This window comes from Conger conger, chromosome 17, assembly GCF_963514075.1.
Source record: "Conger conger chromosome 17, fConCon1.1, whole genome shotgun sequence".
NCBI lineage: Eukaryota > Metazoa > Chordata > Actinopteri > Anguilliformes > Congridae > Conger > Conger conger.
Window position 1 is genome coordinate 3,449,757 of NC_083776.1, and position 23,982 is coordinate 3,473,738.

Below are 23,982 nucleotides of genomic sequence, written 5' to 3' on the forward strand. Positions count from 1 at the left end.
TCACTAAAATTGCTTGTAATGAATGTGTTGAGGCATCTTTCTCAAACTCGGATTCATTTCGTTGAGCTTCCTGGTTCTTGAAGCCCTGGCCCCTCTTCGCCAGCATTGGCAGTGATGAGCGTGTGTTTCCGCCTGAGACGCGGGAGGTGCACTCTGCCTTAGATTCACTGAAACCCTGTCGGCTAACGAACGCCGCCGGGCTGTTGCAATCTTTTGTCATGAGCCTTGCAGAGGGGCCACTTCCCCTCCATGTCCTGCCGGAAGAGGGCGCCGTTGCTCTGTGCCTTTAAGATGTCCCGTTAGATAACGCTGTACATTTGGACTGCCAGCGTTTCTGTGGCCTGTGGCACTTCTGCGTAGGAGCTTGTACCTATTACTGGATGTTGCTGCTCTCACTTGGTGACTGTTTGGTTATATTGAAATGACTGTGCCAAATGCCAATAATGACTGTGTGTGTGTCTGTGTCTGTGGTCTCTGTGGGCGTGTGCTCATATTTACACTGTGAGCACTTCATTAGGTATTTATTAGACATATTTTTTAGACGTATTAAGTCTTCTGCTGCTGTAGCCTATCCACTTAGAGGTTTGACGTGTTGTATGTTCAGCAATGCTCTTCTGCATACCACTGTTGTAATGTGTGGTTATTTGCATTGCTGTCACCTTCCTGTCAGCTTTGACCAGTCTGGCCATTCTCCTCTGACCACTCTCACAAAATGCAGAACTTCTGCTCACTGGATGTTTTTTGTTTTTGTCACACCATTCTCTGCAAACTCTAGAGACTGTTATGCGTGAAAATCCCTGGTGATCAGAAGTTTCTGAAGTTACTCAATCCACCCTGTCTGGCACCAACAATCATTCAATCAAAGTCACTTAGATCACATTTCTTCCTCATTTTGGGGAAGAAGCTGAAACACATTTGCATGCTTTTATGCATTTAGTCAATGTTTGCATTAATAAGCTGATGTACAGGTCAACCTAATAAAGTGGTCACTGATCGTATATTGATTTATCTGGACTAAGGGTGTGTGTACCTTAACATGAAGACCCTCCGGCGCCCCACTGTTGACAAGTCATCTGCTGACCACCCTCTTTGTCTTACAGCTTTCTCCCATCATAATGAAAAAACACACACAAGTAATTACGCTGTTGAATATTGACATTTATTTATATATAATCAGGCTACATCAGGATTGTGTGATGAGATGCACTGTAAGGTAGGCCGTGTAATTTGATTGTTTCTATTTGTTCAAGTATTTCAATTTCATTCATGCTATTTTATCTGTGAGTGAGTGAGTGAGTGAGTGAGTGAGTGAGTGAGTGAGTGAGTGAGTGAGTGAGTGAGTGAGTGAGTGAGTGAGTGAGTGAGTGAGTGAGTGAGTGAGTGAGTGAGTGAGTGAGTGAGTGAGTGAGTGAGTGAGTGAGTGAGTGAGTGAGTGAGTGAGTGAGTGAGTGAGTGAGTGAGTGAGTGAGTGAGTGAGTGAGTGAGTGAGTGAGTGAGTGAGTGAGTGAGTGAGTGAGTGAGTGAGTGAGTGAGTGAGTGAGTGAGTGAGTGAGTGAGTGAGTGAGTGAGTGAGTGAGTGAGTGAGTGAGTGAGTGAAAGTCATTCTATTGTATTTGATTGCCAGTGGTTCTGGTAAAACAAATTCAGTGACAAATCAAATGTCCCATTATGTAGAACCGTTTTAACCCGGGCCGTACTATCTGTGCTCCTAATCTCCGTGACTTGAAGCCATGTTGTTGTTTACACAGTTGAAGCTCACAGGGAATTGCACATTTATTACACCTCTTTCTGTCATAATTTGCTTTTCTGCCACTGTGAACTCTCCCTCAGGGCGTATCTTCTAAAGCTCGTTATTCCAAACCGCCCTAGCTAGGCAATTTTAAGATTAGGCCCCTACTGTCCTGTACGTGTTCCATTATGTTTACTTTAAAAAAAAAAGTACAATAGGTGAGATTTTGGTGTTAAAATATTGTTACAAGATCTTTGTAAATCCATTTCTATCATTGAAAGAGGCTCACTGTCCCCCGGTGGACACTTTCATAAATATTGTGAATCAGTTGCATCGAATGGAGCAGCTGACCTATAATGTGAGACTACAAAAAGTCAAAGGAGAAATATTTTGTGGAAAAATTGACACTTTTCTTAGCCCACAAGGAATGATTATTGTAGATGCCCTGCTCTCCTTGTATTATTGTATGTTGTAAGTCTAAGTGTTATTGTATATGTTGTGACCCCCTCCTGACCTGTTTTGTGTTTTTTTGTATTTTTTCTCATGGAAAAAAATAAAAATAAAGATGTAAAAAGGCTCACTGACATGTTGACTCACCCTCTGCCTGTGTTCATAGTCCTTAAGTTTCAAAATAATACAGTTTGATGGCCCCGGAATTGGTTCCGATTGCCACAGCCAATGGCGTTTCAACGCCAGCCCGTTTACAAAGAAGGGGGAGGGATAAACAGTGTTGTGGTTTGAGGGTCTTTGTTGCTGCTGTTCCTCTCTTGACCGCTAGAAGTCTCAAATGACCTGTTGTACCTTTAAAATCCATATTATTATGTACAACGCAACCCCCGTAACTGCGGTCGCCCTTTGAGGTGTCCTGCGGGGAAGAAGGTCAGTCCTGCGTTAGCTGCGGCAGCCCCAAGGTGGAGCTGGAGTTGGGCTGAACGCGGAGTGTCGTGATCTGGCTGAGACTGGGCCTGGGGGTGGAGAGGTACTGGGAGCTCCTGGGGAACTCGGTCGTGGAGCTGTTTTCGGTGTTGTCCTGCAGGTGGAGCACGTCGCCCAGAATGCGCAAGGTGGCCTTCCGGACGGAGCCCGAGAGGAGGAAGTACATGACCGGGTCCAGGCAGCTGTTGAAGGTGGACAGGAGCAGGGCCACCTCGTTGGTCTTGTCCGCCACCATCTGCCAGTAGCAGGACGTGTCGCCGATCTGCGTGAGGATGTAGAAGATGCGGAAGGCGTGGTAGGGCACGAAGCAAACGGTGAAGATGAAGAGGACGAAGAAGGACTTCTTGGCCGTCCTGCTGTATTTGTGCGCGTTGGGGAGGTCGGGTTTGTCCCGGGAGGCCGCCAGCAGGCTGAGCGCGATCTTGCCGTAGCAGCCGATGAGGCAGAAGAACACCAGCCAGAAGACCCCCACCATGAAGAAGTTGAAGTAGGCCTTGCCCTTGGACCCCTTTATCTGCTTGTATTGGAAACACTTGCCCGCCTCTTCGTTGCCCTCGGACTTGGAGATCAGGGCGATGGCGGAGGCGATGGCGAAGGCCCAGATTAAGGTGCAGACGATGACGCTCCACCTACTGTTCTGGATCCTGGACCTGGCGCTGGCCCGCTGGATCTTCACGTGGCGGTCTATGCTGATCAGCCCCAGTAAGGTGATGCTGACGTACATGTTTACGTAGAACATGTTGCCCACCACCTTGCAGAAGGTGGCGCCCAGCGCCCAGTGGTTGTGCTGACTGTGGTAGTGCGCCCGGAAGGGAAGGCAGGCGACGAGGAGCAGGTCCGCCACGGCGACGTTGATGAGGAAGACGCGCACAGAGTTCTTCTTGGTGTGGACGTTCAGGAAGACGTAGAGGGCGAGGACGTTTCCCGCCAGGCCGAGCACGAAGAACAGCGAGTAGAAGACGATCAGCGGGACCCTCAGGGCGGCCTCGTCCATCTGGCAGGTCCGGTTGCCGTCCCCGGGGCCCGTGACGGGGGCCAGCGCGGCTCTTGATGTGACCGCGTAGGAGTAGCCGGTGAAGTTGGGTGAGGCGAGGTTCGCCATGCTGCTGCTTTCAAATTACGGAGATCTTCAGTCCTTCTGAATAAGAATGAAAAAAATTATAATAAAAATTCAAATAAATTCCCAATTAATAATGTAACGGAAGGATGAAACCGTAGCGTGGAACATCTCCATCTCCTGCTTTTCGTACACCTGAAGATGCCTGTTCTTCAGCAAGGCTAGACGATTCATAACTGGATTAAAGTTTGTCTGGCCGTCTGCCCCCACCGATTCCCCCCCCATGGTTCATTGGTGTCTACTCATCCTATCCCTGCACATCTGTGCGTTTGAAAATCTCCTGTCATTTTTACAGTTAGGACAAAGCGCATATCACACTATATCAGTACAGGAAAGGTTTTTTTTTTTTTCATAATTCCCAGTATCTTCAACCAGTCCACACAGACACGAGCACACGGTGAAGCAAACTCACCTGCAGAGTTATTTCCATTTGAGGGTGCGCTTCGACTCCTCGGCCGAGAATCGAGCGTTCGGGACGATTCGTGAAGTCGAAACCCGCAGCTTTTCGTCCGCGTATGGACCGGCGTGACCTGGGCGACGACTTTCCTCGCCTGTGGCGGAAACGCCGTTCCAGGTCCGTCTCTGGGCGTGTGGAGCTCGGCGGACGCTTTCCTCGAACCTCTCTCTCTCTTTCTTTCTCTCTTTCTCTCTCTCTCTCTCCCCCCGTTTGTCCATGCAGCTGTGCGCAGCACTCGGTGAAAAGTGTCGACGAGGCGTTAAGAGGAGGAAGGAAGAGTGGTGACCACATTTTTTTTGTTTTTTTTTGTTTTTAAACCGCACGGCTCTTTCTTTATTAGATCACTGAGGCAAAGTCTCTCAGTACTTAAAAGAATAAAATAAAATTAAAATTTAAAAAAAGTTCACTTTACTAATGACTGGAAGTTACATTTGAATTTGTCGCCCTGGTATATTCTTGTCATCACGCAATGAGTTTGTGGTGCGGATATCTGAATATTGACTGGCTGTTATCTTTCAAACTTTCAAACTTTGAGGAAGTGGAAATGCACAAAGTTGCGGCAAACGACTAAAATGTTTTGTCCTGACTGACGGCAACAGGGCCCGCGCTCGACTGCGCGACCCCTTTAGACGCGTAGTTGGAGACCCTCGCTCTGTGAGTGACGGGATGTATATGCTGCATGCCCGAGCCGCATCTGCCAAATTAAGGAAACGCCCTATTCGACCGTGAATAGTACGATTACAACTTCTGCTTATGAATAGTGTTCCAATATTATCACCTTGGGTAGTCTGCTCTAAACCAGTCATGTACCGGTGTATTGATGGCATCGGTGATCCAATGTGTGATCTGGCAACTCATTTGATGATGCTATGTGTGCTAACACCTCTGTCTATTTGTACCCCCACCACCCCTCTCTCTCTCTCTCTCTCTCTCTCTCTCTCTCTCTGCTCCCCCCCCCCCCCCTCCCCTTCACGGTCTCTCTCTCTTTCTCTCAGCCTCACTGTGTGCTCCTGGCTTCCAAAGAGAACTCTGCCCCGGTGAAGCTGGGTGGGTTTGGCGTGGCCATCCAGCTGGGAGAGTCCGGTCTTGTGGCTGGAGGTATGAGCAGCATGCTGGGAACTCTGGTAGTGCATTCACACACATTCCATCCCGCCCTCTGGGGGAACATTTTTCATGGTCAAATTACTGCTGTGTAAGTGTGTGGCATATGTGTGCTGCGATAGTATTTTGTAATTGTCTGTTGCATCAATTTGCATGTGAACTTTCACGTTCGTTCAGCCTTTATGATGAATATCTTAAAGATGAAAAAGTATCAATATCTCCCCAACTTCCTCTTTTAGTTTTGTTTTTTTAACATGCTTGCGCGGTTCCTAATTGTGAGAACATGTATTTGTTTGCGTGTTCTTGTGGAGATGAACCCTGCACACACACGTGTCCATGTTCTGTGTTCATGTTTATGTTCTGTGTTACATTTACATTTTACATTTTTGTCATTTGGCAGACGCTTTTAATCCAAAGCGACTTACAAGTGCATAGGTTCTTCCACAAGTTATAGCATCACATAGACAAGAAGGGATAGGGATATCAGAAAGGGGGGCGGGGGAAATCAGGAGGGAGGACTAAGGTACAGTTTGAAAAAGTGTGTTTTTAGTCTGTGTCGAAATAGGGGGAGGGATTCTGCTGTCCTGACAGTGGTAGGCAAGTCATTCCACCACTGAGGAACCAGAACGGAAAACGGGTGAACGTGCAGCTCGACCACCAGGTGCTCGTAGAGAGTGAACCATAAGGCGACCAGAGCTGGCAGACTGGAATGGTCTAGCTGGGGAGTAGGGAGTGATTAAGGATTGTATGTAAGGTGGGGCAGTCCCCTTAGCAGCCTGAAATGCCAACACTAGGGCCTTGAATCGGATGCTTGCGGCAATAGGAAGCCAGTGGAGGCCAATGAGGAGCGGGGTGACATGAGCCGACCTGGGCTGACTGGTGATCAGGCGGGCTGCAGCATTCTGGACCAGCTGGAGGGGCTTAATGGCACAAGCTGGGAGACCGGCTAGGAGGGAGTTGCAGTAATCCAAGCGGGAAATGACAAGCGCCTGGACTAGGAGCTGGGTGGCTTTCTCCGTTAGGAGATGACGGATAAGGCATATATTGTAGTGGAAGTACCTGCAGGTTCTGGCAGTGGAGGATACTTGTGGAGCCAGGGTGAGGCAGTTATCAAGAGTCACCCCAAGATTCTTTGCCGTATGGGAGGAGGAAACTACAAAGTCCTCACCAGTCAGTGAGAGGTCGATTGTCGGAGAGGACTTAGCAGGGATGTAGAGAAGCTCAGTTTTGGCAAGGTTAAGCTTCAGGTGGTGGGAAGTCATCCACGCAGAGATATCAGCCAAGCAGGCAGAGATCTGTGTGGTGACCTGGGTATCGGGGGGGAAGGAAATAAAGAGTTGGGTGTCATCGGTCTATGAGTGGTAAGAAAAGCCATTGGAAGAGATAACAGAACCAGGAGACATGGTGTATAGCGAGAAGAGGAGAGGACCAAGAACTGAGCCCTGCGGGACTCCAGTTTGTAGGGGGTGAGGGTCAGAGACTGAGCCCCTCCAAGTCACCTGGTAGGAGCGACCAGAGAGGTAGGAGGAAAACCAAGCGAGTGCAGATCCTGTGACACCCATCCCAGACAGCGACGAGAGCAGAATCTCATGGTTGACTGTATCGAAGGCGGCCGAAAGGTCGAGGAAGATGAGGACAGAGGAGAGGGTTAGGGTTAGGGTTAGCTTTAGCAGAGTGGAGTGCCTCAGTGACCGCGAGCAGGGCGGTCTCAGTGGAGTGACCACTCTTGAAGCCGGACTGGTTGGGATCGTGGAGATTGTTGTGGAGGAGATAAGTGGACAATTGGGAGCAGACCGTCCATTCCAGAGTTTTAGCAAGAAAGGGAAGAAGAGAGACAGGCCGGTAGTTGTTCAGAGCAGAGGGGTCAAGAGTAGGTTTTTTTAGCAGGGGAGCGACTCTGGCCCTCTTCAGGGAAGAGGGCATGGTGCCAGAAGAGAGGGAGGTGTTGATTAGAGAGGAGAGAAAAGGCAGAATGTCATTAGAGTTAGATTATAGAAGGGGAGAGGGGATGGGGTCAAGAGGACAGGTGGTTGGGCGGTGGGATGTAAGGAGTTTCAAAGTGTCAGAGTCAGAGAGGGGAGAAAAGGAGGCTAGGGAGTTGGGGAAGGTAGGAGGGTCAGCAGGGGGAGAGGGTGGGGAGGGTGAGGAGAAGGAATTGCGAATGGCATCAACCTTCTTTTCAAAGAAGGAGACAAAGTCGTGTGAGTGATGAGGGAGGTGGGGGGAGGGGGGGCCAGAAGAGAGGAGAAGGTTGAAAACAGTTTGCGGGGATTAGAGGCGGGCGCGTTAATTTTTGAATGAAAGAAGGAAGATTTAGCTAGAGAGACAGAGGAATGGAAAGGTGATAGGAGGGCATGGAAGGAAGCCATATCACTGGGGAGACAGGACCTTTTCCATTTTCTCTCCGCTGCCCACAGTTTGGTTCGGACCGCTCGTAGAGCATCAGAAAGCCAAGGACTGGGGGGGGGGGGAGGCCCGAGCAAGTTTGGTGGGGACACAGAGTCAAAGGAAGATGAGAGGGAGGACATGAGGGTTGTAGCAGCCTCGTCAGGAGACAGTCGAGAGAAAGACTCCGCGGATGGTAGGGAGGAGAGGATTGTAGATGTGAGGGTGGAGGTAGACAGGTGGTGTAGGTTCCGCCGACAGGTGACAGTGGATGGTGGGAGAGATTCATGTTTTCATGTTCTTCTGTTCATGTTCTGTGTTCATATTCTGTGTTCTATAGTCATGTTGTGTGTTTATGTTCTGTGTCCATCTTCTTTGTTCCATGTTAGTGTTCTTATGTTCATGTTCATGTTCATGTTCATGTTCATGTTCATGTTCTTGTGTTCATGTGCTGTGTCAGTGTTCTTGGTCCTGTGTTCTGTTCCTTGTTCCTTGTCCAAGCAATGGTCCTGTCCTGCCTGGACTATTGCAATTCTCTGCTGGCTGGCCTTCCAGCATCTGCCATCAGTCCCCTACAACTGATCCAGAATGCTGCAGCCCATCTGGTATTCAATGTTCCCAGACATTCACATGTCACCCCCCTGGTCAGCAACCTCCACTGGCTGCCTGTTATGCCTCGCATCAGATTTAAAACTTTGGTGCTCACGTACCAGGCAGTTAAGGGATCAGCCCCTGTATTTATTCAGTCACTTATCAAGACCTATACACCAGCAAAACCCCTCTGTTCTGCCACATCGGGCCGTCTGGCGCCTCCCCCTCGCCACACCTGCACTTCACGCTCACGACTGCTGTCTGTCCTGGTCCCACGGTGGTGGAATGAACGGCAGAGTCTCTGACCTCTTAAGTACAGACTGAAGACTCATCTCTTCAGGCTACACCTTTCCCTTCCTAACTCACCACCATGATTAGCCTTATATATGCCATAGACTGTAATGGCACTTATATAGTTGTATATATATATATTGGGGGGGTTTTTTTGGGTTTTTTTTTTTGTATTATCTATTGTACTGTTGTACTCGGGGTATTCTAGCTGCCAACTGTGGTATGCTAGTTTGGAAGTTTGTGTATTCTTCAAGGGTTCTGATTGTATCTGTATGGTTACACTAGGACTCGGAACTGTACTGTCCTCTCAGGTTTTCTTCGCACTTGTACTTGTGTTTGATCTGCACTTCGTTGTCCGTCGCTCTGGATAAGAGCGTCTGCTACATGCCTTGTAATGTAATGTAATGTGTTCTATGTTCATATTCTGTGTTAGTGTTCTGTGTTCCTGTTCTGTGGTCATGTTCTGTGTTCATGTACTGTGTTAGTGTTCTTCGTCCTGTGGTCATGTTCTGTGTTCATGTACTGTGTTAGTGTTCTTTGTCCTGTGTTCCTGTCCTGTTCTGTGTTCCAGTTCTGTTCTGTGTTAATGTTCTTTGCTCTGTGGTCATGTTCTGTATCATGTACTGTGCTAGTGTTCTTTGTCCTGTGTTCATGTACTGTGCTAGTGTTCTTCGTCCTGTGTTCATGTACTGTGCTAGTGTTCTTCGTCCTGTGTTCATGTACTGTGCTAGTGTTCTTTGTCCTGTGTTCATGTACTGTGCTAGTGTTCTTTGTCCTGTGTAAGTGTTCCTGTTCTGCGTTCATGTCCTGTGTGCGCTCTCCTGCTGCAGGCCGCGTGGGCACGCCGCACTTCATGGCCCCGGAGGTGGTGAAGCGGGAGCCGTACGGGAAGCCGGTGGACGTCTGGGGCTGCGGGGTCATCCTCTTCATCCTGCTCAGCGGCTGCCTGCCCTTCTACGGCACCAAGGAGCGGCTGTTCGAAGCCATAATCAAGGGCCGCTACAAGGTAGTAGTTGATTTACATAACTCTTCCACTCAGCCGTGGGCTGCGGAACCACTGTCTGCTCTCTCCGCCCAGCCTCACCCCTCTGCCACTTCCCGTCACGGCCGTCATGGGCAGCATGAGTCATAAGGGCTGCACGATATACAGTACTGTGTATAAGTCTTAGGCACCTGTATAACATTCTGTACAGATAAGATTCTTTTGAAAATAATTCAGTGGAAGGTCCTAAATAAACATACTATACATTTTACATTACATTTTTTGTAATTTGGCAGAATAGTTAAAAACCAAATCGAATCAATATTTTTTTGTGACCACCCTTCGGCGTTAAAACTGCATCACTTCTCTGAGATCGCCAACACTGTCCTGCAGTTCTTGCCAGAGTTCTTCTGCAGACTTTGGTCGGCTCCTTGCTTCTGATCTCAGACAGCCTTGATCGAGTTTTTATGTAAAAAGTCGTCAATTGCTTACAGTAATGTGTTACTTTTTTAAATTAAATACAAAATGTCTCTGTAAAATTTAATCTTTTGGAAAAATGAATATTTGGAAATCTCAAATGTACTCTTTTATACTAGGTCTAGGGTGCCTAAGACTTCTGCACAGTGCTGTATAAAAGAATAAATTTTTTAGGCATAATGACAATAACTGCTGTCACGGGCCGTGTTACCATCAACAATCGGTGGATACAAGTGATATGTTTCTGTCTTTTTTTAAATCCCAGAAGCATATGGCCTCTGACGGTTGTTTGTGACCTCATTAGATCGGCGAACGATCGTCATACGCCCCCCCCATGTCAGTGGCCCCCATGTCAGTGGTTATTCTGAGTAGTCGTAGCTTCGCTGGGTTGGCGGTGAGAGCAGAGCAGTGCGTTGGCGCCCCCCACCCCCCCCCCCCCCCCGCCCCGCGGCTCAGAGTCCCCGGGGCGCTACGCCCCTCTCAAAGCGCGGCGCACCTCTTGTCTGTGCCCCCAAGATGAACCCGCGCCAGTGGAGCCACATCTCGGAGAGCGCCAAGGACCTGGTGCGCCGCATGCTGATGCTGGACCCCGCCGAGAGGATCACCGTGTACGAGGCCCTCAACCACCCCTGGCTGAAGGTGCGTGGAGAGGGGGGCGGGGGGGGGGCGGCCGGGGGGGTCGCGGGTTCCAAGCCCAAAGGGGAGCGGTCCCAAACCCCCCAGTGCTCACGGAGGGCCGTGTGTATGCAGGTTTTTTTTTTTTTTTGGTTTTTTTTTTTAAATTCCAGCCTCAGATCCTGATTAAATACTGTACTGTAAGTCGTTTGTTTGTTTATTTGCTGAATCGTGGCTGTAGGTTTGCCCATAAGGTATATTAAGTGGAAAGTGCATTTTGTGTTGTCTAAATAACAGCCGTCGCTTATATGCATGCTTAATGCAGTTTAATGTGCTTAGTGAGTCATTGGAAACGATTGAGGCGGCATTCATTGGTTGGAATGGAGACCTGCATAATACACATGGCCCTCCGTGGCTACGAGTTTGGGAGCGCTGTCGTAGGGGTTTATTGGAAGGACGATATGGAGGCACTGGGCCAGTGCCTGGGGGGGAGGGGGGGGGTGGATGTTGGTGCAGCTGCACAGCAAGAAGGTCCCTGGTGTGTGTGTGTGTGTGTGTGTGTGTGTGTGTGTGTGTGTGTGTGTGTGTGTGATTTATCTAACCATATTGCTGAAATGTACATTTAAAAAATCTTACATTATAGCAGGAATTTTTCGTAACCAAGTGTGCACATTCATGGAGGAACTAGATGAGCACAGACGTCAGTTTACAATGAAAAAGAAACAAATTTTATTTGTAAAACACGATATTTAAGCTTTTTTACTTGTAAAAAAGGTTTCTTAGCAGAGATTATTGGTCCAGGACACTGCTGATGCACAGAAAATAAACCCAGGACGGTATTCTCCCGGCTGCATGCCCGGTGTCTGGTGCAGTCATTTCGGGGGTATGCGGTGAAACCACGTTGTCTTTCTGAGCGTGCCGTCTGTGCGCTCCCGCGTGGGGCTTGCGGTTGGCTGACGGTGCCGTCCCGTTTAGGAGAGGGACCGCTACGCCTACAAGATCCACCTCCCGGAGACGGTGGAGCAGCTGAGGAAGTTCAACGCCCGGAGGAAGCTCAAGGTGAGGGAATTCAATGGCCCCACAATTTGGGCTGGGCGATATGGCCAAAATCTTCCATCCTGATATAGGTAATTTAATATCGCGATAACGATATGTATCACAATATAGCATGTTTAAGCCTGGCCTACAATAATGAAATGTGCAATATCAACGGTAAACAGTTTCAAGTATAGCAGCAATTTGTCTCTGTGGCGCAGCCTGTAGAGCACTGACCGCATGCTCATTGCGAGCCGCGACGTCAACGATTCGAATCCGACCGTCTGACAATTTGTCGCATGTCTTTCCCTCTCTCTCGCCCCCATTCTTCCTGTCTCTATATACTGTCCAATAAAGCTGAAAAAGGCCTAAAAAATATCTTTAAAAAAGTAATCATCAGTAATATGGATATAATAACTAAGTGGGTAAAGGCCAATAATGGAACAGCTGGAACAGTCCGGTGTGTTCAGAAGAATTTCACTTCACTGTAATGCAGCCTTCAAATCCAGGAACACTTATGCCATATCACGATATTACGATATCCAAAATCTAAGACGATATCTAGTTTCATGTGTATAGGGGTGTACAGTGTGATGTATAGCAGGCTAGCTTGCTTCTGATCAGGCAAAAGAAACCCCCAAAAAAAACGTTACAACGGACCCCATGTGACGACAGACCCCCTATCTCCCCTAAAAGAGGGGGGTGAATATTCTGCCGTTTTCTAAAATTGTTTTAGGGGGCAGTGCTAGCTGCCGTCTCCAGCCACAAGTTCAACTCCTTTTATGGAGACCCACCTGAGGAGCTCCCTGACTACTCTGAAGACCCTACCTCCTCAGGTAAGCCCCTCACCTGCGTCTGCAGTCCGACCGCGGCTGCCGTGGCGACCGCCCCCTCACCCCTGGCCTTGTCACAAGCATTAGGAAACATCTGTTTGTGTTTCGCAACGCTTCAGTGCTCAGACTTCCACATGTTCAGGTTCAAGGGACGCCATCTCCGGTTAACCTTTTTATAGCTCCGTGTGTGAAAACGGAAATGCTCCGGGTCGATTGAGCAAGCCCTCCTCTGTCTGAGGCAAAGGTTTTCACTTCCTGTTTTTTTTAAGGCAGGGGTGTCAAACTCCAATCCTGGAAGGCCGCAGTGTCTGCTGGGATTTGTGGTTTCCTTTCAATCAGCAGCCAAATAAGGCCCAGAGTACAGGGTATGTGGGCTCTTTAGCCAATCAGTGACTTAAAGGAATCCCTCCGGATGAAACTCACTGAACCTGTGAACACAGTGACCCTCCAGGACTGGAGTGAAACCTGCTGACACTGCGGCCCTCCAGGACTGGAGTTAAACCTGCAGACACTGCGGCCCTCCAGGACTGGAGTTTCAGACCCCTACTCGGAGTACTGGGTGCAGATCCCTTTTGCTGACTTTGGTTGATGCCATTGAAGGATTAATATAGCACACTACTTTACACATGTTTATGTCAGTAATTATTTTTTAGTTCACAGTATTTTTTGTGCATATTTACCAAGGATGCCAATAATTCTGGAGTGGTCCAATAATGTCCTGTCAGTGCGCTGCTCTGTGGCTGGTGTAAAGATGTGCCCTTTATCCTGTCACCTTTGTGTTCTGTGGCTGCCTTGACCTTTCTAATCTCATTTAATGTTTGTATAAACATTAATCAAATCCAGATAGAAATCCTAGAAATCCTGCGTAAATTAGGCCAAAGCAGGTACTGTGTGGTTATTGCCCAAGTTGTGTGGTTGCGTGTCTAACTAGACCATCTAAAAATCCACTGTGGTGCACTATGGTGAACCAGAACTTGAGTTGAGTAAATCTGCATTGCGTCACTTCCATCTCCGACACCCTTAAGTTCCCTAAAGCGAACTGGGTTTTTAAAGCACTCAGTTCAATGCGATTGATGCCTCACATTCACCCATTCATGCACGCACTCGCACACCAACGGCGATTGGCTGCCATGTGAGGCACCGACCAGCTCGTCAGGAGCAATTGGGCGTTAGGTGTCTCGCTCAGGCATGCTTTGACCCCCCCCAGGGTGGGGTCGAACCGGCCAGCCCCTCCGACTGTCAGACCACTGCTCTTACCACCTGAGCCAATGTCATCCTTTTCAGGGCGAATAAAGGTCTGGTATACGTTCGCACTGCCGCTAGATACGGTTGGGGCCCCTCATCAGAGACCTGACGGCTGTTACGTTCATGCACGGCTCAGTTGTGTGAGTGACGACTGCATTCTGCCCCCAAAGTCGCTGCCTAAAAAAAAATCAGGAAGTAACTTCCGAACTTGAGTGCAAATGTGGTTTGCCTGTGTTGCTGTGTGTGATGCAAGACACGGCGCACACGCACACCGTTGCTCCTCGTTTGTTAAAATGCTGCGATCTACAGAAAGTAACTCTGTCATGTCTTTTTTGCATGTTTTGTTTATTGGTTTAGTGAAGCTTTTCTTGGTGCCTGCTAAATCTCTTATTTATTGTATGTGTAAATATTTGTTGTTTGTCTAAATGCTGCCCTTCTTCTAGGACTGTTCGCTGTAGAAAGTAGGTATTTCGATGCTGCTGTTGGGTTTGAAGTTTACTGTGTGCCATTTCTTAAACACCTCCAACTCCTCACCCCATTCCCATCAACCAATCGCACCTTTAACACCTTAGTGTGCTCTGTGATGTCGTACTATGACAAAACCAATAGCAGCGGTAGAGTGTTGTTGTTTGTTCATTACATTACATTACATTATTGGCATTTAGCAGACACTCTTATCCAGAGCGACGTACAGTTGATTAGACTAATCAGGAGACAATCCTCCCCTGGAGCAATGCAGGGTTAAGGGCCAAAAGTTTTGCAAATTTACCTCGCCGTGGGCCTCCCAAAGGGGCCACACAGTCTCTGCAGCACTCAGTGGGGCCTACTGATAGCGCACAGGGGGGTATGTGTTCGGCCCTGTCAAAGAAGACCAGAAGCATTCAGAGGTCTCCGATGCACTCGTTCCCGGGGGCCGGTCCGAGTACTGGTTTTTGTTCCGACCCGTTGAGCTTGTGTTTAATTTGCTGACGGCTCTATAAAGTACCCTGGTCCAAGCCTGCACTCGGGCACAGCAAAGTCATTAGGAGGAGACACAGTCTGCAGCTGTGGCCCGTACTCACACAAGACACAAATAAGACGCGATTGAGCCAATTAGTTCGTTGCGACCCCGAAGTCGGCACCAACGAAATCCTGAAACGGATCGGCCCTTGTCGCGCACTTTTACGGCATCCAGAGATCACCTCAGCCATCGCCGCCGCGTCCTCCATCTTGTGCTCCTCCGCGCCGCCATGCACTCACGTCACCCTGTCGATGCGGTGTGCCCTGCCTCCCCCCCCCCCCTTCCTAAGTGCATGTGAAGGGCTGCCATGTCATTGGGACGGATGTGGTCTCGCGCTGCGTGTGGTCTACATTATTAACCGTGCGACGCCCCTCATGTCGTTTTTGCTCGTGTTGTCGTGTTGCTGTTTTGCAAACCTGCAGTAGAAGGCAATGTTAAAAGTACTGCAACTTCCATCCGTTTATCCTAAACGTCATTCTCAACTATGGGAGGGTAAATTCCCCACATTTACTATGCTTTGGTTTGGCTTTTAAGCTACCAGTTTTGTTTTTTCCACTTTTGGTTAAAAAAAGAGATAGAAGAGAAAGATGTTAAATATGCGTTTTGTTTGAAGATGTCCAGCTCCCTTCAGCCAATACGTTTTTCCATTGAACTCTAACAGGAATGTTTAGATTATGAAATGGCATTTTAGTTACAGTATACGGTGTACTCCATCTAGTGACTAAAGTATGGCACTTGCATTGGATTCATGCCCTGTTAGGTGCTGTGATTTAGCCTTGTCTTCTACTGGAGTTGAGGTGTGAACCTCACCAGGTCTTCAGACATGGATTGAGTGCCCCTCCTCATTGCAGTCCTACCCTCACCTCAAACCGTCATGCACTATGCAGACTTATGCAGTACTGTGCCAAGGGAGGGGTCTCTGTTCTGACAGCTCTGTGTGTGTGTGTGTGTGTGTTTGTTTGTGTGCGTGCGTGTGTCTGCATGTCTGTGTCTGTCTGTGTGTCTGTATGTGTGTGTGTGTGCATGGTATGTGTTTGGTGTGTGTGCATGCCTGTGTGCATGCCTGTGTGCGTGCCTTTGTGCGTGCCTGTGTGTGTGTGTGTGTGTGTGTCTGTGTGTGTGTCTGTTTCTGCGTGTCTGTGTCTGTGTGTGTGTGTGTGTCTGTCTGTGTCTGTGTGTGTGTGTGTGTGTGTGTGTGTCTGTCTGTGTCTGTGTGTGTGTGTGTGTGAGTGTCTGTCTGTCTGTGTCTGTGTGTGTCTGTGTGTGTGTGTCTGTGTGTGTCTGTGTGTGTCTGTGTGTCTGTGTGTCTGTGTGTGTGTGTCTGTGTCTGTGTCTGTGTGTCTGTGTGTGTGTGTCTGTGTGTCTGTGTGTGTGTGTGTGTGTGTGTGTGTGTGTGTGTGTGTGTGTGTGTGTCTGTATGTGTGTGTGTGTGTGTGTGTGTGTGTGTGTGTGTGTGTGTCTGTGTCTGTGTCTGTGTGTGTGTCTGTGTCTGTGTCTGTGTCTGTGTCTGTGTGTGTGTCTGTGTGTGTCTGTGTGTGTCTGTGTGTGTCTGTGTGTGTGTGTCTGTGTGTGTGTCTGTGTGTGTGTCTGTGTGTGTGTCTGTGTGTGTGTGTGTGTGTGTGGGGGTGTGTGTGTGTGTGGGGGTGTGTGTGTGTGTGTGTGTCTGTGTGTGTCTGTGTGTGTCTGTGTGTGTCTGTGTGTGTGTGTGTGTGTGTGTGTGTGTGTGTGTGTGTGTGTAGGGGCAGTCTCACAGGTGCTGGACAGTCTGGAGGAGATCCACGCTCTGACTGACTGCAGTGAGAAGGACCTGGACTTCCTGCACAGCGTCTTCCAGGACCAGCACCTCCACACCCTGCTGGATGTGAGTGAGCAGGTCACAGCGCCCGCACACACACACACACACACACACACCTGCATGTGTACACACACACACACACACACATACACACCTGCATGTGTACACACACACACCAACACACACACACACACACACACACCTGCATGTGTACACACACACACCAACACACACACACACCTGCATGTGTACACACACACACACACACACACACACACCTGCATGTGTACACACACACACACACACACATACACACCTGCATGTGTACACACACACACCAACACACACACACACACACACCTGCATGTGTACACACACACACACCTGCATGTGTACACACACACACACACACACACACACACACACACACCTGCATGTGTACACACACACACCAACACTCACTCTCTCTTTCTCTCACACACGCACATAAACACACATACAAGCGCACACAAACATGCACACACACCAAACACATACCATGCACACACACACACACACGCACACACACACTCCCGTACTGTGAGTGTGTGTGTGGTACAATATTGATAAGTAAGTTGTAAGAGAAATAAGCGTCTCAGCTAATTTCCAGAGAGGGGTCCTGCCCCTGTCTCCTGTAATTTATTGGCACCATTCACTGAACACAAAGTCCTGCTGGACGGAGCACAGAGCACAGTATATCTGACGCAGGGGCTTTACACACGCGTGTGTCTGACTGTCCGCCCCCCCCCCCGGCCTGTCTCAGCTGTACGACAAGATCAACACCAAGTCCTCCCCGCAAATACGGAACCCCCCCAGCGACGCAGTGCAGAGAGCCAAAGAGGTGAGCACCGTCTGTCCCTGTCCGAGCACCCCCCCGAGCCCAGCCCGCTCTGCTCTCCCCTACTCCCTTACATTACATTACAGTTCATTTAGCTGCCGTTTTTTTATCCAAAGTGACTTACAGTTGATTAGACTAGGGAGCAACGCAGGGTTCAACAACGGCTGTGCCGATCTTACTTATTGTGGCCACACCAGGGTTTGAAACACCGACCTTTCCGGTCGTGTCCCTTGGCCTCTAGGCTCCAGGCTGCCCACTCCGATGTACATGCTTTTCAGCCAATTCTGCCGTTACCATGTAGTTCTGCTATACGCAGAGATTGCCTGTCCACATGAAACCCTGCCAGGAAAGAGCTCTTCAGTCTGCTCCTCAGCCAGGGTTAGCACTGCGGGCCAGCTTCGCAGACACACATTAAGCTTAGTTCAGTTTTTGTATAAATTGTATTTAGTCTAGGACTAGGCGGCACGGATGGTGCAGTGGGTAGCACTGCCACCTCACAGCAAGGAGGTCCTGGGTTTGAATCCCCGTCGGCCGGGGGCTCTCTGTGCGGAGTTTGCATGTTCTCCCCGTGTTCGCGTGGGTTTCCTCCGGGTACTCCAGTTTCCTCCCTCAGTCCAAAGACATGCATGTTAGGCTGATTGGAGAGTCTAAATTGCCCATAGGTATGAGTGTGTGAGTGAATGGTGTGTGTGCCCTGCGATGGACTGGTGACCTGTCCAGGGTATATTCCTGCCTTTTGCCCAATGTATGCTGGGATAGGCTCCAGCCCCCCTGCGACCCTGTTCAGGATAAGCGGGTTCAGATAATGGATGGATGGATGGATGGATGGATAGTCTAGAACTAGGTTTAAATCTGTGTCCGCGGAGCTGGCCCTGTGCACTGCCTGTGCTTAAGAGTAGGTTTTTTCCCTGAATGTGTTTTTAGAATGTTCTGGAATGTGTTTCTGGAGTCGGTGTTCTAGAACCCCATCGCTTGCAATCACCAGTGGTGGCCCCTGACATCGACATCACAACGTTGAGTTCATAACATTTTAGTCGTACGCTGTTTTGATCGTAAAACCACGAAGGGTTGCTAAGGGTTGCAGGGTTTCCTGTGGCAGATCTTTGACCCGTTCTGTTTGATGTTGTTGGGCAGTGAGATGTTGGGTAGTGAGTTGTAGTGTAGCGTACAGTCATGGTTGAAGAACTGGCCTTGGGGGGGGTTTTTTTATTTTTTTTTATTTTTTTTAAGACCAGCAGAATGCACCGTTCCCATGCACTGTACTCTGTACTTAAACTGTTCAATCACTGATGTAGGCCGCAAGCAGAAGTCAGTTTGCGATTATTTAGCAGCTGTTTCCAGAAGGGCTGAAGAACACAGTGTGGGGAATAGACTTTTCCTCGCACGGATGTGCTGAACCTGTCACTCTCCAGCTCCGTGGCTCCGTCGAGCCGCACTGCACAAGAAGCCATTCACAGCTGCCGTCTACACATGCGTGATCTCCCAGTTCTTTTTTTCCCTCACGTTTCGTTTTATGTAATGCCAGGCTCTCGGGAGCCTGTGAATGAGTTCCTCCGAGCATGGCAAGTCATTAGTTTGATATACTTGCGTTGTTTTGACGACGTGTTTTCACGGTGGGCTGTTTTAGTAGTCTGGCTCTAAAGACTTGCCGTTGAAAATCCGCTAAAGAGCACCGGCGAGTGTGTAAGCGCGAGTGGTTCCTCCTCGCCGAATTAAAGCCCTTTGAAATGAAGCCTCAGGTGGAAGTGTGTGCTTTTTGAAGGAAGGTAAGATGATACAGTGACTCGCACTACGGCGGCATTGTTTGTGCAGAATCGCGCTGTAAAAGAGTCCACTCTGTGTGTGTGTGTGTGTGTGTGTGTGTGTGTGTGTCTGTCTGTGTCTGTCTGTCTGTCTGTCTGTCTGTCTGTCTGTGTTTGTGATGCATTCAGATGATATAATGTTTTTTAATGAGAGTGGGCAGTCTCTCCTCTTTTGGTATTTCTGTCTTTATTCAGACAGGGAAAGCAAGGAGGGTTTTTGCAGATAGAGGTGGGATCACTGCAGAAAGATGCACTGGGGGGTTACAGATAGAGGTGGGATCACTGGAGAAAGATGCACTGGGGGGTTACAGATAGAGGTGGGATCACTGCAGAAAGTTGCACTGGGGGGTTACAGATAGAGGTGGGATCACTGCAGAAAGATGCACTGGGGGGTTACAGATAGAGGTGGGATCACTGCAGAAAGATGCACTGGGGGGTTACAGATAGAGGTGGGATCACTGCAGAAAGATGCACTGGGGGGTTACAGATAGAGGTGGGATCACTGCAGAAAGATGCACTGGGGGGTTACAGATAGAGGTGGGATCACTGCAGAAAGATGCACTGGGGGGTTACAGATAGAGGTTGGATCGCTGCAGAAAGATGCACTGGGGGGTTACAGATAGAGGTGGGATCACTGGAGAAAGATGCACCGGGGGGTTACAGATACAGGTGGGATCACTGGAGAAAGATGCACTGGGGGGTTACAGATAGAGGTGGGATCACTGCAGAAAGATGCACTGGGGGGTTGCAGATAGAGGTGGGATCACTGCAGAAAGATGCACTGGGGGGGTTACAGATAGAGGTGGGATCACTGCAGAAAGATGCACTGGGGGGTTACAGATAGAGGTGGGATCACTGCAGAAAGATGCACTGGGGGGTTACAGATAGAGGTGGGATCACTGGAGAAAGATGCACTGGGGGGTTACAGATAGATAGAGGTGGGATCACTGCAGAAAGATGCACTGGGGGGTTGCAGATAGAGGTGGGATCACTGCAGAAAGATGCACTGGGGGGGTTACAGATAGAGGTGGGATCACTGCAGAAAGATGCACTGGGGGGTTACAGATAGAGGTGGGATCACTGGAGAAAGATGCACTGGGGGGTTACAGATAGATAGAGGTGGGATCACTGCAGAAAGATGCACTGGGGGGGTTACAGATAGAGGTGGGATCACTGCAGAAAGATGCACTGGGGGGTTACAGATAGAGGTTGGATCACTAGAGAAAGATGCACTGGGGGGTTACAGATAGATAGAGGTGGGATCACTGCAGAAAGATGCACTGGGGGGTTACAGATAGAGGTGGGATCACTGCAGAAAGATGCACTGGGGGGTTGCCGATAGAGGTGGGATCACTGCAGAAAGATGCACTGGGGGGTTACAGATAGAGGTCGGATCACTGCAGAAAAATGCACTGGGGGGTTACAGATACAGGTGGGATCACTGCAGAAAGATGCACTGGGGGGTTACAGATAGAGGTGGGATCACTGCAGAAAGATGCACTGGGGGGTTACAGATAGAGGTGGGATCACTGCAGAAAGATGCACTGGGGGGTTACAGATAGAGGTTGGATCGCTGCAGAAAGATGCACTGGGGGGTTACAGATAGAGGTTGGATCGCTGCAGAAAGCTGAACAGGGGGATTCCTGTGTGGGTTCTGAATCGGCCATCCTACGCAATGCAATGCACAGACTCCCCTGTTGGGAATTTTTAACTGGCTACCATCAGGACATCAGGAGTAGTGAGCAAAGCAAGAAGAACTGCAGTGCATTGTGGGAGCACTATGGAGCACATTTTGTGGTCTGTACCCTGCAAAAAAAACGGTTATGTCTAGTGTTTTTGTCTTGTAACTTTGTAAATCTTTTAAAATCTTTTTCTTCTCTCTCTCTCAACCATAAAAAATATGATTTTGTTTAAGGTTACCGTTTGCTGAAGAAGTGCAATTTTCTAACCCCTTTGGCAAATTTAGAAATTAGTTCAACTGTCTTATCTCATTAGCAATATTTAGTAAGAGATTTAAAAAGAGAAATAAGATTTTGGGAAGGTTTCTCAGACACAAATTAAGCTTAGTCCTAGACAAAAAATTTTTTAAATGCGGTTTCTCCATACAATTTAGTCCAGGGCTAAGCTTAATCTCAGTCCGTGAAAACAGCCCTTTAAGTCTACTGTAAATGTAAGACTAAACTACTTGTTGAGACTGATCTCTTTTTTGTTTTTTTGCAGTGCAGGGTATTGCTGCAGTAGTGCTCTGTCAGTCACTCCTCTCTACTATGGTCTGCTTTCCACTCTTTGCCTCGACTGCTGCCACAAGCCTGCCAGACCCACCTGTCAGCCTCAGTATCTGAGCACAAACAGAAAAATGCTCCCAAGATACGGGTGTACTTTAATGCCATCAATACAGAAGGCACCCATGAAAACTCCCTGGATGCTTAGCGGATAAACTAACTTCTGACCAAGGAGGCCAGACCGCCAGGCTCGACAGGACAAAAATAAAAACTGATACAGCAAATGCTTTGCATCCTCTTCCCAAAAAAAGGAATATTGGCTATCTAGCTAGCTATCCTGCTAACTCTGAAGGCTACTATCCACCTCTTAGCCAAACTGAATCAGCAGTAGGGACTTGCTTTGATAGCTTGCTTGCTGCTGAGATATGTTGTATATGGTCTCAGTACCCAATCTTTGCTCGATTGGTACACACGGCTTAGGCAGCCAAGAGGAGTTGTCAGGTGAACGGCAAAGGCAGTATTCCTTTTATCCGTGTCATACTAACAAAGCAGAATCCAATAAAACGTGTCTTGTGGCTGGCAGCCATTCTCCAGTACCTGTATTGGTGGTTCTGCTCTATATGCCCAGAGGGACGGTATATCTTCAGCTCTGGGTTACTGATCTATGGCTGTAATCCTTTTCCCTCGGTGTTGTTCAGGGGGTTGATTGAGTGTGGGGAAGTGTGTTCAGCAGAGTGTGAAATGTTGACGTTTTTCTCTTCTGAGAAAACACTATTGCTTCCTGTGCGTTTCGTCATATGCGAGTGTTTTTAATGTTGGTTCCCGTCCCGTCAACCATGTGGATGTGGCAGCGTGGGACAATGGTTTGATGATGCAGCTTTGATTCCCAGGCAGGGCACTGCTTTTGTAGCCTTGAGCGCAAAAAGTACATTCCCTGCATTACTGCGGTAAATATCCAGCTGCAGAAACGGACTGTGTGTGAATAGAATGTGAGTCGGGTAATGCAAGTCTCTCTTTGCTGAATGTGTAGTTACCGTAAATCCTCAAACTGTGTCCGGGGTCTTTTATTTACTTAGGCTGCACAAAGCACAGGCCTTTATTTGGGGCAGGCTTGTATTCGAGGCAGGCCTTTATTTATTATTAGGCTTCTGTTGTAGAATTTTATTTTATTTAGAAATAAAGTAAAAGGCTACACTTAAAGTGGGCCAACACTGTTCAGCACTTCCTGTAACCGTTCAGAAATCAATTAGTGTAGGCTAATCAGGAAACACCGTTTGGTAAGTCATAGTGTCAGTCTTAACAGACTTAGTTTATTGCAAATATTCTCAAACACAATAAATCACATGCAAGTCCAGAATCCATAAAATAACAACTTGCCAGACACGCCTTCATGAACAATAACAAATTAGCGTAGATAACAGCAAGTTAAGGATCTTTTTTTCCTAAAGTGCGTTTTATTGTGAGACATGCGTTTCCTTTGGAGCAGCATACCGGTAGGCTATCAAAAGATTTTCGCTTTGGTTTGGGATTTAATTTACTTTTGGACTGTTTGATTCTATTGCTAAATGTTGGGACTGATGGGCACTGAAATCTGGGGGGTATTTGATGGTTCACTGTTATGTTTTATGTAGTTGAAAGTGTCGGGATTTCCACCCGTCTGTTTATTGCGAGCCAAGGAAGCCGCTTTCATTCATTCATTGAACGTGCGCTTTGCTGTAAATACATGAAAAACTTATTGCGTAGCCAAGTAGCCGAAATTAAATTCGTAGGCTCAAAAGCCTTGCGGGCGGCAAGCGACTGGTAGCTTGAGAGCAACGTGTTGGAGACCCATGGTGTAGGACAACGACTTTTCATTGGCAACAGTATTAAACCAACCAACAATATAAAATATTAAGAAGAGCTCTTTTATTTCATCGAGTTAAATCGAAACAATGTCTTCTAGTGCTCATGGACTGATAGCCCTACTTGTAGGCAATATTACCCAGGCCTGTATTTGGGGGCCGGCTTCAAATAGAATCCCGGACACAATTTGAGGATTTACTGTATGTGCGTTTAGTAGATTTTTTTTATTCTCCTATTCGAGTGTGATCGCGCAGGGCCCAGTCTGGCGTCACCGTGCCCCAGTGGATTGTGGGATAGAAGTTACAGGCCTCAGGCTGATTGAGTGGACACTCGGTCAATGTACTGCCCTTGTGTGGTTAGATGTGGCTTTTATAAGAGCCTGTAAGCTGTTCTTGCATCTCATGATTACTGTATCCGGCACTGTCACACAGTGAACCAGCTGAAAGAATACTCTACCGTGAAAAATGTATTAATTTACTTCGTTTATTATTATTATTATTTTTTTTTTTTATATATAAACTTCTTCTTGGTAGTGAAGTCCTGTACCAGTGTCGTGTCTAGGAGACGACACAGTCCAAATCTCCAATTTGTTGAAAAACATCTTCACGAGGGAAAAGACACCACGGCAGCAAGCTGTTCAGGAAAATCAG

At 48.2% G+C, this 23,982-nt stretch overlaps 2 protein-coding genes across 16 annotated transcripts in view; one reads left to right on the forward strand and one right to left on the reverse strand.

Moving 5' to 3' along the window:
- The window catches only part of LOC133116186 (peripheral plasma membrane protein CASK-like), a 195,707-nt gene that overhangs the window by 139,754 nt on the left and 31,971 nt on the right, over positions 1-23,982 (forward strand). For 4 of the 14 annotated variants that reach the window (XM_061225491.1, XM_061225485.1, XM_061225489.1 and 1 more), the window contains exons 6-13: positions 5,235-5,337; positions 9,438-9,616; positions 10,583-10,705; positions 11,657-11,740; positions 12,453-12,552; positions 14,238-14,255; positions 16,534-16,655; positions 17,392-17,469. In XM_061225491.1, coding sequence (XP_061081475.1) covers positions 5,235-5,337; positions 9,438-9,616; positions 10,583-10,705; positions 11,657-11,740; positions 12,453-12,552; positions 14,238-14,255; positions 16,534-16,655; positions 17,392-17,469 — 807 coding nt within the window. Of the gene's footprint in view, positions 1-5,234; positions 5,338-9,437; positions 9,617-10,582; positions 10,706-11,656; positions 11,741-12,452; positions 12,553-14,237; positions 14,256-16,533; positions 16,656-17,391; positions 17,470-22,304; positions 22,480-23,982 lie in introns of those variants that run through there. The other 10 variants (XM_061225493.1, XM_061225490.1, XM_061225484.1 and 7 more) reach the window with 5 other exon arrangements.
- Positions 1,518-4,436, reverse strand: LOC133116189 (probable G-protein coupled receptor 34). 2 transcript variants are annotated; one of them, XM_061225502.1, is made up of 2 exons: positions 4,195-4,436; positions 1,518-3,800 (listed from the first exon to the last, which is right to left on the reverse strand). In XM_061225502.1, exon 2 carries the CDS (start codon positions 3,765-3,767, stop codon positions 2,610-2,612), a length of 1,158 nt encoding a protein of 385 aa, XP_061081486.1. In that variant the 5' UTR covers positions 3,768-3,800; positions 4,195-4,436; the 3' UTR covers positions 1,518-2,609. The 2 variants fall into 2 exon arrangements, with proteins under 2 accessions (XP_061081486.1, XP_061081485.1); XM_061225501.1 differs by having other exon boundaries at positions 1,518-3,803.